The sequence below is a fragment of the Histoplasma capsulatum genome, assembly GCF_000150115.1.
Source record: "Histoplasma capsulatum G186AR genomic scaffold supercont2.5, whole genome shotgun sequence".
Classification (NCBI taxonomy): domain Eukaryota; kingdom Fungi; phylum Ascomycota; class Eurotiomycetes; order Onygenales; family Ajellomycetaceae; genus Histoplasma; species Histoplasma capsulatum.
This window is the reverse complement of record NW_025544805.1, coordinates 181,843-197,783: the sequence shown is the minus strand read 5'-3', so window position 1 is coordinate 197,783 and position 15,941 is coordinate 181,843. Positions and strand designations below refer to the sequence as shown.

Below are 15,941 nucleotides of genomic sequence, written 5' to 3'. Positions count from 1 at the left end.
CGTTAGCGGCGAAGACAAGGTTTGGATAGCCGACTAAGTTGCTGCTAAGTTGCTAACTTGCGCAGAGAGACTACGGACAATCCCGATTCCTGACCTGAAGCAGGTGAATGCGCAGGAGGATATATAGTTATCAGCCTGGCCATGAATCGACTTTGTTTGGAAGGGATTGTCCCATCTGATGCAGGAACTAGCCGGCGTGGTGTCCATTGGTGGGTGTGCCTGGATCACGATTCACAGCGCTAGACCACGCTAAACCACCAGCATCCTGCACTGGTTCCAACTTCCAAACAGCGCCCAATGAATCTGCGGCTGAGGCGCTGAAGACTAGCCGCTTTGGATTGAGACGATCTGTGCTCGGCCCATGGGCCAATAATGGGAACCAACGGGAGCAGCGTGTGTCCCGTGAGGGGTTGAAGATGTTCGACGTTTGGGGTTGAAACGTCAGGGCAAAGTGCCAAGTTTAGCGTGGTTTCGCCAAAATTAACCATAAATTTGGAGGGGAATCGTTGGTTAACTCTAAAACTATAAAAAGATCATTCCACATCAAGGCTCATGTTGCTATTATTATATCTCCACCTTGCTCGATGCGGTATGGTCACCACCAGCCACGATGCAGGCCAAGGACGAACTGCAGGCGGCCATCCCTTGAAGGCTCCCGATTTAGCTGCGAAGGACCTCAGGAGGCATGGACCACGAAGGATGGTTCCTATGGAGTACCACATTCTTCCGCAACGTGGATTAATCGATCACTACCAGGAGTTAGCGGAACCGTTCACGAAAACCTGCATGCAAACTGCGGGACTGCATCTCTTGACATCTGGGGAGCCTGCGCGGAAGTTTATCGTAGCCCTGGAGAGAATAATCTCGAAGCGCATGAGACTGCTCTGTCTAGTCCTATCCGGAGGGGTCTCGCGCTGCCCTAGCTAATGCCCCAGGCCTGTGCTTCTTACCAAGGCCTGAGGATTTCAGCTGGTCCCACGTTTAACAATAGAGGAGACTTGGGAGTTCCCGTCCTCCCTTGGACGAGTGTCGTGAGAGCAACCAACTAGCCTATGGGGACGATGTTGTTGTTCTTGCTTTCCTTGAAGTCGGAGTTAGGTTTCCAAAAAACAAGGAAAGGTGAGGGAAGTGCTAAATCGGGAACAGGCCTGGGTGGGACCTTCCCGAAGAAGCCACACCCTAAAGCAGCTAGCGTCCTCATTGGCTGAAGCTTTCCACACTAGCGTTCTTTCGGCCAGCAGTCTAAGAATAGACTTCGCTAGTCCTATTTGGGGTTGACTGGTGAGTTCTAAAAACGGTTGCCGCCAGTGTCCGGATTCGGCATCCGTCTCAGACCGCATCGGCCAATGCATGTGTTCATGCATGTATATGCATGCAACATATAGATAGATATAAAAATATATATCCCACTATATTGTTCTCCATGTTCTGGAGCGTATATAGCTGGCTCATACTGCATCTATCTCCATTCGCAGCTTATTCGCTCGCATCTCGTGAGAGGAGACAGCGTTATTTCTGTCGACAAACTGAATGGCTTTCCGATTGAGTACTAGTACTAGTATCAATGGTATACCGCGGCACTGTGTGTAAAGGGCCCAAGTTTTTTACTTTGGATATCTGGGTCAAAGGTGGAGAAAACACAAACAGATCTCCTTGTCTGGGCCAAAGTTTATCATCTACGAGTGTAGTCTTCACTACATTACTTACTAGTCTCTTCAATCGTTCATTCTTCAGGATATCCAACCGACTGAAAACATACAACGTTTCTCCTGAGCACCCATAGGCTTGCTTGCAGAACCTTTCCATAGAGAAAAATATTATTGTCTCTCCCATTGACAGATTCTGGGCAACTATAACAGCAGGCATGGCTTAAGGTATTACACCATGTCCAAATCTGCCACCCAAATTCCCTACAGCTGGACGCATGTGACAAGGAACTTATGTTCCTTCGCCGCGCCGGGACCGAGATAAAACCTCACCACCCTCTTGAAACCTTTTTTTTTTTTTTTCATCCGACCAAACATTCCAATGTGGCTTCGGCTTCCTGCCTCCCTTGCCATTTGTGTTAATAGCTCATACTTGTAGGCGATTTCGCTGTAGAAACGTGGCGTTATTTACTCCAGTCCTCAGGGTTGAAAATTTATGTGAAGAGGGCGTCCAGCCAGGGAGAAACATTGCACACTCCTTCATTCATCCTGGAATGGGCTGTAGGGTCAACCCATGCCCTGATCGGCTTTGAAAACCAAAAACAGCCATAATTGTCAATGGAGGTTTCTTCCTCCCAGATCTAGATAACCCTATGGTCCATTCTATTGAAAATTGTCGTTACTGGAACGACCCAAGAATGTGAGAAATGGTCTCTGGTAAGGCTTTAAATCTTAGATGGGTGGATACTAAAGCATATTAACTTCAGATATCGGACATAAACTCAATGCTCATTAGCTTGTAACGAGAAACGTACTGTAGTTCGTCACAAACTGAAGGAAACACCCCTCAGTGATTATTATTACTGCAATCAAGATTGATAGTTGCCGACTTACACTCGACTGCCCGTTTCTCACGTCTTCAAAAAAACCAGTCCCCATTTACAGCCGAGCTAATTTAGTTACTGAGAAAGTAAGAGGTGACTTTCGCCAAGGAGTTCTTCTTAATGACTACTCGTAGGTCTGGGGTCTGCACACATTATTTGATCGACCGCAAACCCTGGCTTTCCTAGTTCTTCAAACTTTGTGAAGGGCTTTATTGGGAAAAGCATTCTATTTACCATGCTGTCAGAGATAATGTCAGAGATAATATCTCATATCAAGGATTCTGTAACATCTTGCTCTTTGAAACCAGAGCATTGCCCCCCTGGATCTCAGCACTGCCCTTCTCATATGTTCAAGCATTCTCTTCCTTATAAATACTGCCTAGTTATCATGTAATTATCAGAGTTAGAATAGACAATTCAATTTATCTATCAATATTCAATATTTAAGTCAATATTCAGACTTTATCCAGTTCCGACACATGCACTACCTCAGTAGATGGCAAAGTCGCTCGCTTCCAAAGATATTAAACAGAGATTCTTGAGATCTCCAAGATTCAGTTAAGAAGTACTGCCGAACTCTGCCCACTAAAATGACTTCTGTACACCTAAAAAGGATGGATGTATATGTGTATATATGGAGCCATACACTACTACCGAAATTGCTCGAAATACCCTAGACTGAAGGGTAGAGATCCAGGGGCCCATGTCAACTACGATAGAGCCGTGGGAAAGACCTGGGAAGACAAAATCGGCGCAGAAACATTTTGCCCTTGCCCAAGATTCATCTCTACGGTTCAACCCAATACTTGTAACTGTACTTAGGGTAGTAGTTTTCCAGCGTATACATCCTGACGCTGGTACTGAGGCCTGAGGCCTGTACGGCCACCATTTTTGTCTCCTTCTTTATCAAAATAGCCCGTACCATGTCTGTCGCGTAGTTGGAAACTTTCCCCTCTGATGGACGCCGCCACTGTGAACCAGTACTAAGTAAGAGTGATAGAACGACAGAGGTTGGCCGTGTCTTTGCAAGAGAAAGAGATGGGGGGAGGTGCGTGTCATTCTCCTCTGATCAACTCGATTCTCTTTTTCACCCTGCATCGTCAGGCTATGCGAAATATACCCACACACATGTGAACATCTCAATTTTCATGAGTGATTATTATTATTATTATTTTTTTCCAGCCCTTGTAGTTAATCCAGTGGACTTCATTGGCTTTTCAGGATCTTGCCTGTACCCACCCGGCCCCTCTGATTTGGCTTCTATCCCGCTCTTCCAAATACCACACCCGCTTGCGTGTGACACTCTGTCAGACAGTCACCGGGCAGAGAAATGGTCAACTCTCCCTTCCCCTATTTTTTTTCTTTTTCAAATTTATTGGCTCAAGTCTCACAAAGCTAGGCGAAAGAGATAAAGGATGGAAATGGAATCCCAAAAACAGATGTGTGGAGTGAGCATGGCATGAAAAGAGCACATCGTATGCGTATCTTGATGAAAGCCAACAAGATGATGCCCAAAATATTTGCCATTCTCACATTCACTAACTTACCCTGAAGAGGTTCAATATGATACGCTAATCCAATATATATATACCAGTGACACAGGACTAATTGTGATAACTGAGGCTCATTTGGCTCGCAAGGCTGCCGATGCTATATATCAAGTATCGAATCACAGGCAAACACGAAGCATAGGATCAAGTGTCATCTAGTCTAATCACACAACATAAGTAGATTTCTACATCAGCAGAGGGAACAACCCAGGAACTCCTCACAGAGACAAGTAAATGAGGGCAGGGATTCTTGAGTGACATCAATTACTCCAGATGCTCTCTCTCCTTGTGGCACGGCACAACCCTCTGACACCATCCACACCAACTCCTCACATCCCCCAAGTACTCTCTCTTCAAATACGACGCCGTTTCCCTCTCATCTTCATGCTCCTCCACACACGCACCCACCTTTAACCTCTTCTTAACCTTCTGCTTCACCACCCCGCCCACGCCTTCGATTTCCTGTCTCAGATAGCCGGGTTCTTCATCACCATGTCCGTCGTCGTTTTGTCGCGAAGCGGCATGGTTATCGCTACCACCATTATTACCGTGACGATTATTATGAGCATGGGAGATGGAATTGTTATGGTCTGCATCATCAGACATCCAATCATCTACCTCACAGTCAACCTCCATCTCAAGCTCCTCTGCAGCGAGACATCGTTCCCCACGTCCGCATTTGACGCCCTGCCAGCCTTCACCAATGCCCGTGCCTAGCCCACAACCTAGATATGCACTATAACGGGTCCTCCAAGTCCACACACGTTTGTATGTGGTGTCATCTGATCTGAGAATATGGCCGCACGGTCTGCAGAGCCAGAATGACTCGTCACAATGGCAGAGGTTGAGATCAAGTACGTCGCCAGTGAACACCTGTGTTTTCGTTTGCGCTGGTAACGGTGGGTGGTTCCAGTTGGAGTCATGGCTATCATTTCCTGAAGAAATGTAATCTAAGAAGTGATCGGACAAAGGGGCAGCAAGGCATGTGGGACAAAGGCGACGAAATCTGCTTTTCAACAATGACGCTCCAATGGGTTTCATGGTACAGTTCTGATGAAGAATATATCAGCCGAAATTTTACGAGCACAGGGATAGAATGCTACTTACCCTACAGTAAACGTACATGCATCTCTGGCATTCCGCAACCATGTCTCGAGCGCATCGTCCCACTTTCCTCGTGGTGAATCTACGAATGCTCGAGGATCTACCAATACTGGAAGCGGCGGTAGTAGGCTGGGGGAAGCCCTGGAAGACGTCAGGTGAATCCTCCGCTGCAACAAAACCCAGCACAGTGCTGTTGTCACCGTCGCCATTTCTATCCGATAACGTATTATCCAGAGGCTCGTTCCGGCACCGTAAGGTTTCCCTGACGAGCTGCGAGCGGAAGGGCAACAGGTTCGCGCGGAACTGACGACATGTCATGGATAACGAATCCAGCGTGTTCAGGTCGACAGACCTGGCAATCTGAACGACAACACTATAGGTAAACGAGAATGGTTTCTTATCCTTAGTATATGAACACCCTCTGTACAAACGCAGGGAGGAAAACGAAGCAAATATTCTTGCAGAGTAAAATAGTGGCAAGAACATAGCTCGTATTTCAAGAGTTCATTTTCGCATACGGGTAGCAACTCAGGGCAGCCGAAAATCCATTGCGGTTTGGATTTGACCACTGTCCACAATCAACATCATTGCCGTTCCCGACCGCAGGAGATTCTTCCAGCACCAGCTTCGTATCAGCGCGCTTATCGTCGCTATTATCGCGGCTAATACCATTACCACCACTCCCGTGCGAACCTGCGAACATCGGATAGCCAGGATGCTTCAGAAATATAGCTTTCTGGTGGTGAGAGTGAAGACTCGAGGTCGTAGAATTAGCGTCTTGCTGGTCATAGTCGACGAACACAACCATGATGCCATACGTATGTTATCATGGCAATACACTGCTGATTTATGGGAGTATGGACTCATGAGAGCCGAGAAAACAGAAAGGAGAGGCAATAAAAGGAAAAGGAAAGGAGAGGAGAGGAAAGATCAGGAAGGTTGGGAAGATATGCATTGCGACAGGGAAGGAAAACCCGAGGCGTCAAGGAAAGGCCGCATGCACGTGACTTGTACCAAGGACAATACGTCATTTGTTGTAGGGAACTAGGGTGGAGTCAAAAGGTCTTCTTGAATTTGGACATAGTGTAGCAAAACGGCCTTTGTGTGATGATATACAAATATGGGTATCCTCGGACAAGCCCCTACATTGATCAATCGGAAATCAAGCGAGAGGATGACGGATTCAGGCATCAAAAGAACACTTATCCGAAACAACTGACAAATCAGTAATAGCAGTCTTTATATTTCATGTCGTCTCCCAAGAACAACTCGGATGAATATCCTATATATGGTTGACTGCTTGATAGAACTTAACTCGCAAAAGGAAGTTGAAAAGAACATCCCATTCATTCTCTTCCTAGATGACCCAATCTATCAATTCAATCCGTTCGGGTTTTGGGGCACAACAACGTATTTCATCCAGTGTATCAAATATTTTTTTTTGTCTTAAAATTTGCAAAAGCATTCGAATAAAGGAGAAAAGCAAAAACCTGATAATCCCGTTTTGAGTGCTGGAAATCACGAACTTCGCAATACGAAGAAAGCAAGCGAACGAAGGCAAAAAATACAATCAAAGTACAGCCTTCCCAAGAAGGTCACTGGTTAAAAGAAAGAGAAACCATACATAGGATAAGGTGTCAAATGGAGGAACAAAAAGTGAGCAGCGTATGTGAAATTCTTCGAAGAAAAAAGTGTTCCAGTGGCAATTGCGTGTATCAGGTGTATTGGTAAATCTTTTATTCTTGTTCATTGCTTTTCTTCCCGTCTAGATAGTATACTTATCTAACAACATCCATTCCCCTTTGGAGTGATGCCTCCAAGTCATTGGGATTTCGGGAGCTATCATATATAGCCTCTTGGGGCCGGGGATCTTCCTGTTTCCAGGGGCCAGAGTGGTCTTCCGGAATCGGGACATTCTGCTGTGCCTGCTGCTGTGCCTGCTGCCCTGCCACGGTTGGTGTCTGAGTGCCCTGTCTCACATGCTGCCGGAATCGGAGGACCTCTTCAAGGATCATTTTCCTCATTTCTGGTACATCCTCGACGACCTCAAAATGGAAGTCGAATGTAGTGGGGCATGAGGGTTCATCCGAGGCGTCGTGCCAGATGTGCAAGTAGCGATGCTCAAGAGCTTCTTCAACAGATATACGAGAAGAAGGGTCGAAGGCCAGCATTCTGTCCAGTAGATCAAGCGCGTCTGGGTTCGCATTCGGGAAGAGGCGCTGGAAAGGGATCTTGTGCATGTACGGGAGGTTTCTGACGTACTCTTGTGCACGGGGAGAGCCGATGCGTGAGAGGGTTTCCTCATTGGGTGTTCCAAGGTAGTGGAGAATTTGGTTGAGTTGGTCAACGTAATCACGGCCCTTGAAAAATGGTCGACCACCAAGCAGCTCGGCCAAGATGCAGCCAACAGACCAAACATCAACTGGAAATATTATCATTAGTCGATATCGACTAAAGTGGAATAAATGCGGAAGTCCAAGGAAGCTTACTGGCTTTTGTATAGCTGGGGAAGCTTAACATGATTTCAGGAGCGCGGTACCATCGGGTAGCAACATATTCAGTCATATAGCCGGCGTTCTCATCGGGATCAATGGAGAAGCCACGGGCAAGGCCGAAGTCGCAAATTTTAAGCTCGCAGTCAGCATTAACCAACAGATTGCCTGGTTTAAGGTCTCGATGCAGGACATTGGCAGAATGTATATATTTCAAGCCACAGAGTATTTGGTAAATAAAGGATTGGAAGTGAGCGTCGGTTAAAGGCTGCCCAGATCGGATGATCGCAGCCAAGTCACACTCCATCAATTCTGACGCGCAGAAGTCAGCAACCTGAACCACTACGGTAGCACAAAACAAATCTACATACCTTCATACAAGTAAGTTTCATTAAAATTGTCTGGTCTCGGGATATCCATGTCATACAAGCACGTGATCTATCTTCAAGTCAGCCCTATCACCCTTAAACCAGGGGGAGCAATGCTAGGGTTAAGTTAAGGCTGTTAAGGCTAAGGCGTACATTGCGATGGCCGCGGAAATGCTGGAGAAGTTTGATCTCACGCAGGGCACGTTTGGCCAAGATTTTCTTGCTGAATACATTTGTAACCTTCTTGATTGCAACACCCTCCCCAGTCTGAACATTCGTGGCAGCACTACAAAAAAATAGTGGATTAGCCGGATTCAATGCAGTGGATATGGCAGATAGCAGCCAAATTTAAGTATTCCCCATGTCATTGGCATGTAGGTGTACGACATCAAATAAAAAGCCTGGAGAGGAAATGAATCGAGAGAGAGGCCAGGACAAGGGAAAAATAAATATAACCAACCAGACAATGCCATATGCGCCCTGTCCTAACTCCTTAGTCACATTGTATCGCTCGTCAACGATAAAATCCTGATTGAACACCTTGAAGACCTTACGTCCTTGCAAATCCGCCATATTTAGTTGTTAACCGATTGCACTTTCAAGAAGTACTAGAAGTTCTGTGGATTGCTGGAGGAAAATTAGCAAACGAGATACTTGTTCTGGTTCCCGCAGTTTATCTGTTCGGTTGATTTGGCGATAATGACAAATATGCAAGCTAGTTAATTGCCAGCCAGTCGGATATTATATTGCTATCTCTCAACTAAGAAAATAGTAAGAAAGAAGTTGAGTGTGTAGGGTGGTCGTGAGGTATGAGCTGGGGTTAGGATCCGCTCTTCGGTACCGGGACGAGTGGAATTTCGAGTACTGCGTCGGATATTGTTCGACGATGGTTCGAACGATATCTATCTGATTGCCCACAGCGTAATGGTTAGTATTTTCTGACCGAGTGATGTCTTGTGGTGGGAAAGGAAAGGATAGGATATATGGCTTTGACGCCTAAAAGAGGGGTAGTCTGCGGGGCAAGGACTGACTGAATAAGCCACACAGCGACGCAGCAGATTATGGCTGGGACAAGCGGGCGGAGAAGCGAGATCCCTGGAAATGTGAAGAAGAAGAAAAAAGAAAAAAGGAGGAGACGGATTGGAGGGGTGAAGGGTGTGATAGAGAGAGCTGACGAAGGGGGGAAGCAATAAGTTAGTGGAGTGAGGGATGGATGGATGGATACGGCTGATCGTCAAACTAGGCAAAAAGGAAACATTTCCCATTAGGTTGATGTATTTGGACGGAGTACGTGCTTCCGAAACTGCATACATGTATATTTTTACCCCTATTTTTCAGTAATGTCTGTAATCTCTTGGCTTCTTTTTATTAATTTTTAATCCATCACATATTTTTCTCATGCTTAAAATATTCTTCATATAACGCGGTGCTGGGGGTTCAAAGAGGCGTACAAACATGAACCGCATGTCAAATTAAAGTTTATCAGCAACCTCCATTGTTCAGGTGAATTAACTAAGTAAGAGTTATAATTTTAGCTAAGGTTCAAATCGCCGCAGTAGTAATTTAAAACATGTGAGATCCCATAGCTTCTGTAATATTGAAACGCTCAACATAATGCTTTCTACACGTGCAGCACCTTTGAAATTCGCAGATTTTTTCTTAACTATCAATTCTATTTATCCGTTTTCATATTGCGTTTATGAATTTATAATGCAGTATACGACAGTTTGTGTAAGTTGTTTTATTTTAAATGTTGAGTTTTCTAGAGTTTTTTATTGACAATATTCAAGTTATTTTATATTTTTTTCCCACTGTACTTTTAAACGCCTACATAGAGCAAATCTCTGACTAATAAGAAACTTCTGTTTTTGAAGAATGAAGTTCTTAGTTGTAGATGAAATATTGATACATGCTGTGATAAGTTATCGTGTGACTTCTCTATAGAGTCCTCTCTGCTTGAAAATTGATCATTATTCAGAGATCAAATCAAGTCTTTAAATGAAGCCTTTCTTTCCAAAAAAAGAACAAAAAAAAATTAATGGCTTTGTTTTGTTGATATTTCTAATTTGTAAGGCAAGCGACTGAATTGATGCTTTGGCTTGCTTGATGATGAATTCAAGTTTATGTTGATATAAAATCAAAAGGTTACGCTTGGACATTATTAGCTTTAAAATGTGGATATCTAACTTTTAGCTAACAACTTCAACTCTCATCCGGCCATCTCTTTGAAGAGAAATCAAAGTGGAATATGGTCTTTAAATCTCATCTTGAACCCTTGAAAGATCTAAAAGGTTTCTATTTCTTAATTACAAAATCTCTCATCTAGTTAGTTAGTCAAACCTCGGTATAGTTGTTGAGCCAAAAGAGCGGCTGGTGGTGTCATTACTAACCAACCAACCTTGTAGTTACCCTTGATTCTAATGAGTTAATTTATCTAGCTCGTCAAGATAGCAAACGTCCCACTCTCAAAACCCTCGAATCTGAATCACAACTTCAAGAACCAGGCATTCAGATACGTATTAATATTGCATTCTTGCAGCGTTTTAGATGAGCGCCCTGTGGTCGAGGCATTATCATTGGAATCTTTGAAAGAAGTCGATAACTTCAACCTAAACATGTATATTTAATTAAAAGTGGAAGCTGTATGTTATAACTGGAAGCGAAATTTTAGCCGTCGAATCTTCATATAGAGGATAATTCTGTGGGAAAAAAAAAAAAAAAAATCATTTGCTTCCGACTTCAAAATAAGTGATTTTCTCTCGGGGAGGCGATCATTGTATGTCAGCCCTAGCTATTCTTAATACTTCATATTTCATTATATAGATGTGGTATAAATTTGATACTCAGCGCAACAGCTCTGTGATGCCACACAAATCGCTCAAAATAGTTTCGGATCTCGAGAATATTTACTAATTGGATCTTCCACTTTTGTCTATAGTGAGTTTTAGTTGAAAAAAAAGACCTATTCATGATTTGCAGTTCACCAAAATTGAAAGCCTGAGCCGAAATAAGAATCACAGCCCAATGTAACTATGACCTATGAATTATAAAAATTCGATCTAGGAATCCGAGGAGTAGATGTCCTGGGTGTTCCAATCATAAAATCAAATTCCGGATCAAGACACAAGTCCCCATCAGTGACGCCACTCCAATCAGTCGAGAAATTCAATGGCATGGTGATGCCATGGGGATCCCAGCCAACAGCATTCCCGTTGGGCGTCATCTGGATGTGCGGTTGGGTTGCCGTTTCAGGGGGGGCCATTCCCGACTCACCACCAACGCCCAACGTATCCGCTTGGACACCCGTCTCGGTCATCGTATCAGAGCTACTATTGGCTAGCGGCGGGTAGTCATCCGTATCCCGGATGCGACGAATGATTTTCGTAAAAAGGAGGAAAATCCAGCCGCTCACGGGCCAGGTGCTTTGCAGTTCTCGGAGTGCGATCATCGATAGCCGGATTTTCACAGACCCTAGTTGTTCACGGACTGGGTCTCCAGAACAAATGTGTTGCGCGTGCATGGACATGGCCGCGAACAAAGCAGGAATAACGTGTATAGGGCACTGGTTTATGGCGGATGAAGATAGCACTTCTTCGATGATCCGTACCATTCGATTTGCTGCGTTCATGGCAACCTGGTGAGAGGTGGAGCGGGAGGGTGATGAAGGGTTTTCGGGTGTTCTTGATCGGTGGGTCAAGATGCGAAACCAGCTGGCAATTCCAGAATAAGCAATAGTTTTTTATTAGGGCAACAGTAAGACAGGTAGTACACGAAATAATAAAAGTCTTGGGCTCACCAGTGAGCAATGTGGAGCATACCAGTCCATACACATTCTCCGCTCCGCGATAGGTGAAGCTCAGGTGGTAGCCGCCGCTCCCAGTCTAGAAGCCACTCTTCGCATAATTGGAGCGTATCGGCCTGCGCGGCGAGAGTCTTATCATGCGCATTAAACGATTTATCTATTATCCTTTCGACGATTTTCGAGAGGTCACTAAGAAATAGAACATATAAGACATCCACTCTCTCTTGGACACCAAATATCTCCGGGTCCCGTGCGGGTTCCTCCTCAAAATCTGACTCGCAGAGCTGTTCTACATCGCAATCACGAAGGCGGATGTGGACAGGCCTCCCCAACGCTGCAGCTGCGTGTTTGTCTTCAGTAAAAAGCGACCACCAGATCTTCTTCCACAGGCGCTGGTCCCTTAAACTCATGTCAGAATTGTGCGTATCTCTATGCATCCCAATTGTCAATGCCAGGCTGATGGAGTTTCCAAGCCAGTGCCATGTATCTTTCTGGTCAGTAGGACTATTCCACCAAAAACTCATTAAGAAAAGGGACTGGCAGATTGTAAGTTTATCTGATTCGTAGTCCAAATCATATAGAGCCTTTGTTCGTTTGAACAGCGCCAATCTCGCATCATATCTGGACTTAAAACCCGCATCCTTGAGCACTGATACATCACAATGGCCAGAGCCCATGAACAAGACGGCCTGAAGCAACAGAAATGATGGAGGGTTGGTCGGGTCGGCGTAGCGGCAAGCGAAATCGCGACGATCCAGAATTGGGTAATGTTTATGGACATATTTAAAGTAAACCCGAAATAACTCTCTGCATATCTTGACGCTGGGGATGGAGAAAGCATCCTGTCGCTGTAACAAATCCATTGTCACGGAATCACAATTGCGGCCTTGGTAGGAGGGATTCATCCTGGGGTGGAGTGGAAGCAGAACGTGTCGCTTGGGGACTGGCTGACTTTTCTTGCTTGTTTCCTGGAGCAAGTACGTGAGATTGAAAGTCTCGCCCAAATAAACTACCTGCCCGCCAGGCTTCACCAAACTGGGCCGTTCGGGTGAGCCTCCAGCATTCTCTAAGACCTGGGCATAGAGCGTCTCTGGACCCTCACCGGCAGATGGGGCCCGGTCGTGTGGGGCTACAAGTTGCAAGCTGGGCCTTTGGGGGAGGGAGTTGTCTCTAGTAAGACAACTCCTGCTGGATGACCCATGGCTGAAGGGAGGGGGTTTGGAATGTATATTGTTAATCCCAGTAGGCGTATCCGAAACAGAGGGAGGAAGATTAGATGCCACTCGTTTCCTGCCCCGCTTGGACTCGATGAGTCGACATGAGGATCGCGCCTGCTCACAGTTGGTACAGGGAATACCCGAGTCTGCCGCATTACATTTGACCCGCCGGGAATGACACCGTTGACAGGCAATAGCACTTCGTTGCCGAGGCTTGCCACTGCGAGTGACACCGTTGCGAGGGGAGCTCCTGACTTCCATGTCGGATACAGTTCGGGATACCGTCGAAACCGACTGAGGGGACGGGAGCGTTGTTCTATTAGGCTTTAGGTTGGTGGGCAGATCGCCAGCTCGACGCAAGCCGCCTTGGATGGTAATAGGCTTTCATCGCTCATTGCCGTGACCCCAATCATGCATTGTCGTCTTGTCAGCACATATCCATGCCTTAACGAGTTAACACCTGTAGTTCCAGATTAATAATCACCGGCTCGAGCGCTAACCTTTTCAGAGTTTCTCGTCTCGATATGAATCAATTGCTACAAAATACAAGATCTGTGATGATCCTGAAAAATCAACGGCGAATTATTAAGTTAACTGGATTTGGCAAACTTTTGTAAACAGTTTCTGAGTGATGGCTCCAGGGATGGAGGGCGCTTGTTGCTTTCGAGCATAGGCCCATTTTCGCAGACGATGGCAATATTTTGCAGAATGCAAGCTGGTGAATTCTTTTCGTGTGTTAGCTAATCTTGTTTCGTTCTTTGCGTCGCTCATGGTTCTGCTTGTAGTGAGTTCTCTGGACATGGATAACTCGTATGAAACGAGTTTTTCCGCTGGACCAAAAGGATGAATCCTTGAGGCGAGGTATATGTACAGTACATGCATTTTATCCGGCCGACAAAAAAGTACTCGCTTTGAAAAAAGTTGCAATATCTGCACTGAGTGGTAGAAGTAGCGCGCTCAGTGAAAGAGGGCTTGTTTTCACCAAATGTTTGGGTACTTTCCAAGGATTATTATTGTGGCGGACGTAAAGCTTGCGAAAACAGAATTTTCTGCCACCCCCTGAAAAGTAGTAGCAAAACACCGCAAAAATAACCAAAATATCCACGTATCTCTAGAATCATTCAAATATCATCCAATTCATTCAAATACGCACCTTTATCATCAAATACGCACCTTTATCATCAAATCTGCCAATATGCCCCCTCAGCTCAGCGAATTTACCACCAATGAGATCATACACCTTCTAAACGATGGTTATATGCCTGCTCAGATTGCGCGGACCATTGAGTGCTATCTGGCCACTGTATATTGAATCCAATGAAATATTCGCTGCTTTGGAACTGCTAGAAGTCTTTGTTCAACATGGGGTGTAAAGCCAAAGATCACACCGGATATCTTGTCAGATTTGGAGGATTTTTTTGAGGCATATCCAACTGCATATTGTGATGAGGCTGTCTGCTTTGTGAAGGATGAATTTGATGTTGATATCCGAATCTTGATTGATATCTAGATTGTGAAGAACTGATTTGACATGGAAAAAGGTGATTAATTATTGCAATTGTCACTTATAGAACCTGCTAATCTGTCAGTTCTATTTGATATAGGTTGAACCTGTGGCCACTCAACACAACAAAGAACTTTGAGCTGAATGGTGTATTCAAGTTACTCAGTATCAATCTGATCAACTTATATTTTTAGATGAGAGTGCTGTGAATGAATGTACTGCAGATTGATGATATGGATGGTCAAGCAGAGGATTCCCTTGTTGCATTAGAAGGCTCTGTAAATGATCTTGCAGATGGTCAATCTTACCTGTGATAAGTGTCAATGGATATCTTGATTATAATATATATCAGGGGTTCTATAATACAGAGAGGTTCAATGAGTTTGTACATGTCCAAATACTGCTCAAATGCCAATGAGGTTATCACTACCTAGTGATGGATAATTGCTCTTCTCATTGTTCACAAGCACTGTGAGATCTCTGCAGAGAAGCTGGCATTGGACTTTTATTCTTACCCCCATATTCTCCTGATTATAATCCTATAGAGGAGTCATTTCACACATTGAAAGAATGGATTAGAAGATACAGATGTCAGTTAGAGAATCAGTTTGATGGAGATTTTGAAGCCTTCTTGCATCATGCAGTTGAGAACTTCATGGGAGAAGAAGATGCAAGAGGATATTTCAGATCTGCTCATATAGAATAGTATTGTAAAATCTAGAAAGATTCAGATTGCAATTCAATTATGATGATATATAATATCTAAGTTTCAAATTCAGAAGCAGAAGCAGTATGAGATCTGCTGTCATCACTACAAACAGCAGATAAAGACAATTTAATCTCCTTCAACTGTGACTGCCAGATAGAACTCTTTAACCCATCTCTTATTATCGAGAATATACCCATTCCAATATTCAACTGAATCACCTGCTCATTTGTCATTGTCTGTATATGATCCAGTTCAAATCCTTCATTCTGAATAATGCTCTTTGCAGTTAAAAGAGCTTCTGCTCTTTGAGGTCTCTCTGTCATCAACCAGTTGAAGAACTCATCAATAAACAGATCCGCATGTTCACCAAACTGAGAGATTGAACTACTTTGAATAGAAGGCAGGTTTGGATTCGACGGCAGATTTGGATTTGACGGCAGGTTTGGATTCAACAGCAGATTTGGATTTGATAGCAGATTTGAATTTGATGGCAGGTTTGAATTTGATGGCAGGTTTGAATTTGATGGCAAGTTTGAATTCAGTCCTTCCATGCCTCCCATTCCTTCCATCATATATTTCATCACCATCACATTGAATCCACCACATTGGAGCTTCAGCTTAGATGAAGAAGGAGTTGAGGGAGGGAAGATAACTGCTGGCATCTG

At 44.6% G+C, this 15,941-nt stretch overlaps 4 protein-coding genes across 4 annotated transcripts; 1 reads left to right on the top strand and 3 right to left on the bottom strand.

The window, feature by feature from the left end:
• Positions 1-591: 591 nt before the first annotated feature.
• Positions 592-927, top strand: HCBG_03998 (uncharacterized protein; the record flags this gene model as incomplete). Its single annotated transcript, XM_045431047.1, has 1 exon — positions 592-927. One exon carries the CDS (start codon positions 592-594, stop codon positions 925-927), a length of 336 nt encoding a protein of 111 aa, XP_045287600.1.
• A 3,209-nt stretch (positions 928-4,136) lies between these two features.
• On the bottom strand, positions 4,137-6,057 carry HCBG_03997 (uncharacterized protein; the record flags this gene model as incomplete). Its single annotated transcript, XM_045431046.1, has 3 exons — positions 4,137-5,130; positions 5,188-5,557; positions 5,703-6,057. 3 exons carry the CDS (start codon positions 5,990-5,992, stop codon positions 4,345-4,347), a joined length of 1,446 nt encoding a protein of 481 aa, XP_045287599.1.
• A 351-nt stretch (positions 6,058-6,408) lies between these two features.
• On the bottom strand, positions 6,409-9,238 carry HCBG_03996 (mitogen-activated protein kinase; the record flags this gene model as incomplete). The annotated part of the gene is made up of 7 exons (XM_045431045.1): positions 6,409-7,154; positions 7,185-7,606; positions 7,674-7,988; positions 8,048-8,114; positions 8,198-8,330; positions 8,505-8,950; positions 9,076-9,238. 6 exons carry the CDS (start codon positions 8,615-8,617, stop codon positions 6,963-6,965), a joined length of 1,242 nt encoding a protein of 413 aa, XP_045287598.1.
• A 1,843-nt stretch (positions 9,239-11,081) lies between these two features.
• On the bottom strand, positions 11,082-13,834 carry HCBG_03995 (cutinase transcription factor 1 alpha; the record flags this gene model as incomplete). Its single annotated transcript, XM_045431044.1, has 3 exons — positions 11,082-11,754; positions 11,841-13,357; positions 13,673-13,834. 3 exons carry the CDS (start codon positions 13,832-13,834, stop codon positions 11,082-11,084), a joined length of 2,352 nt encoding a protein of 783 aa, XP_045287597.1.
• Between the last annotated feature and the right edge of the window lie 2,107 nt (positions 13,835-15,941).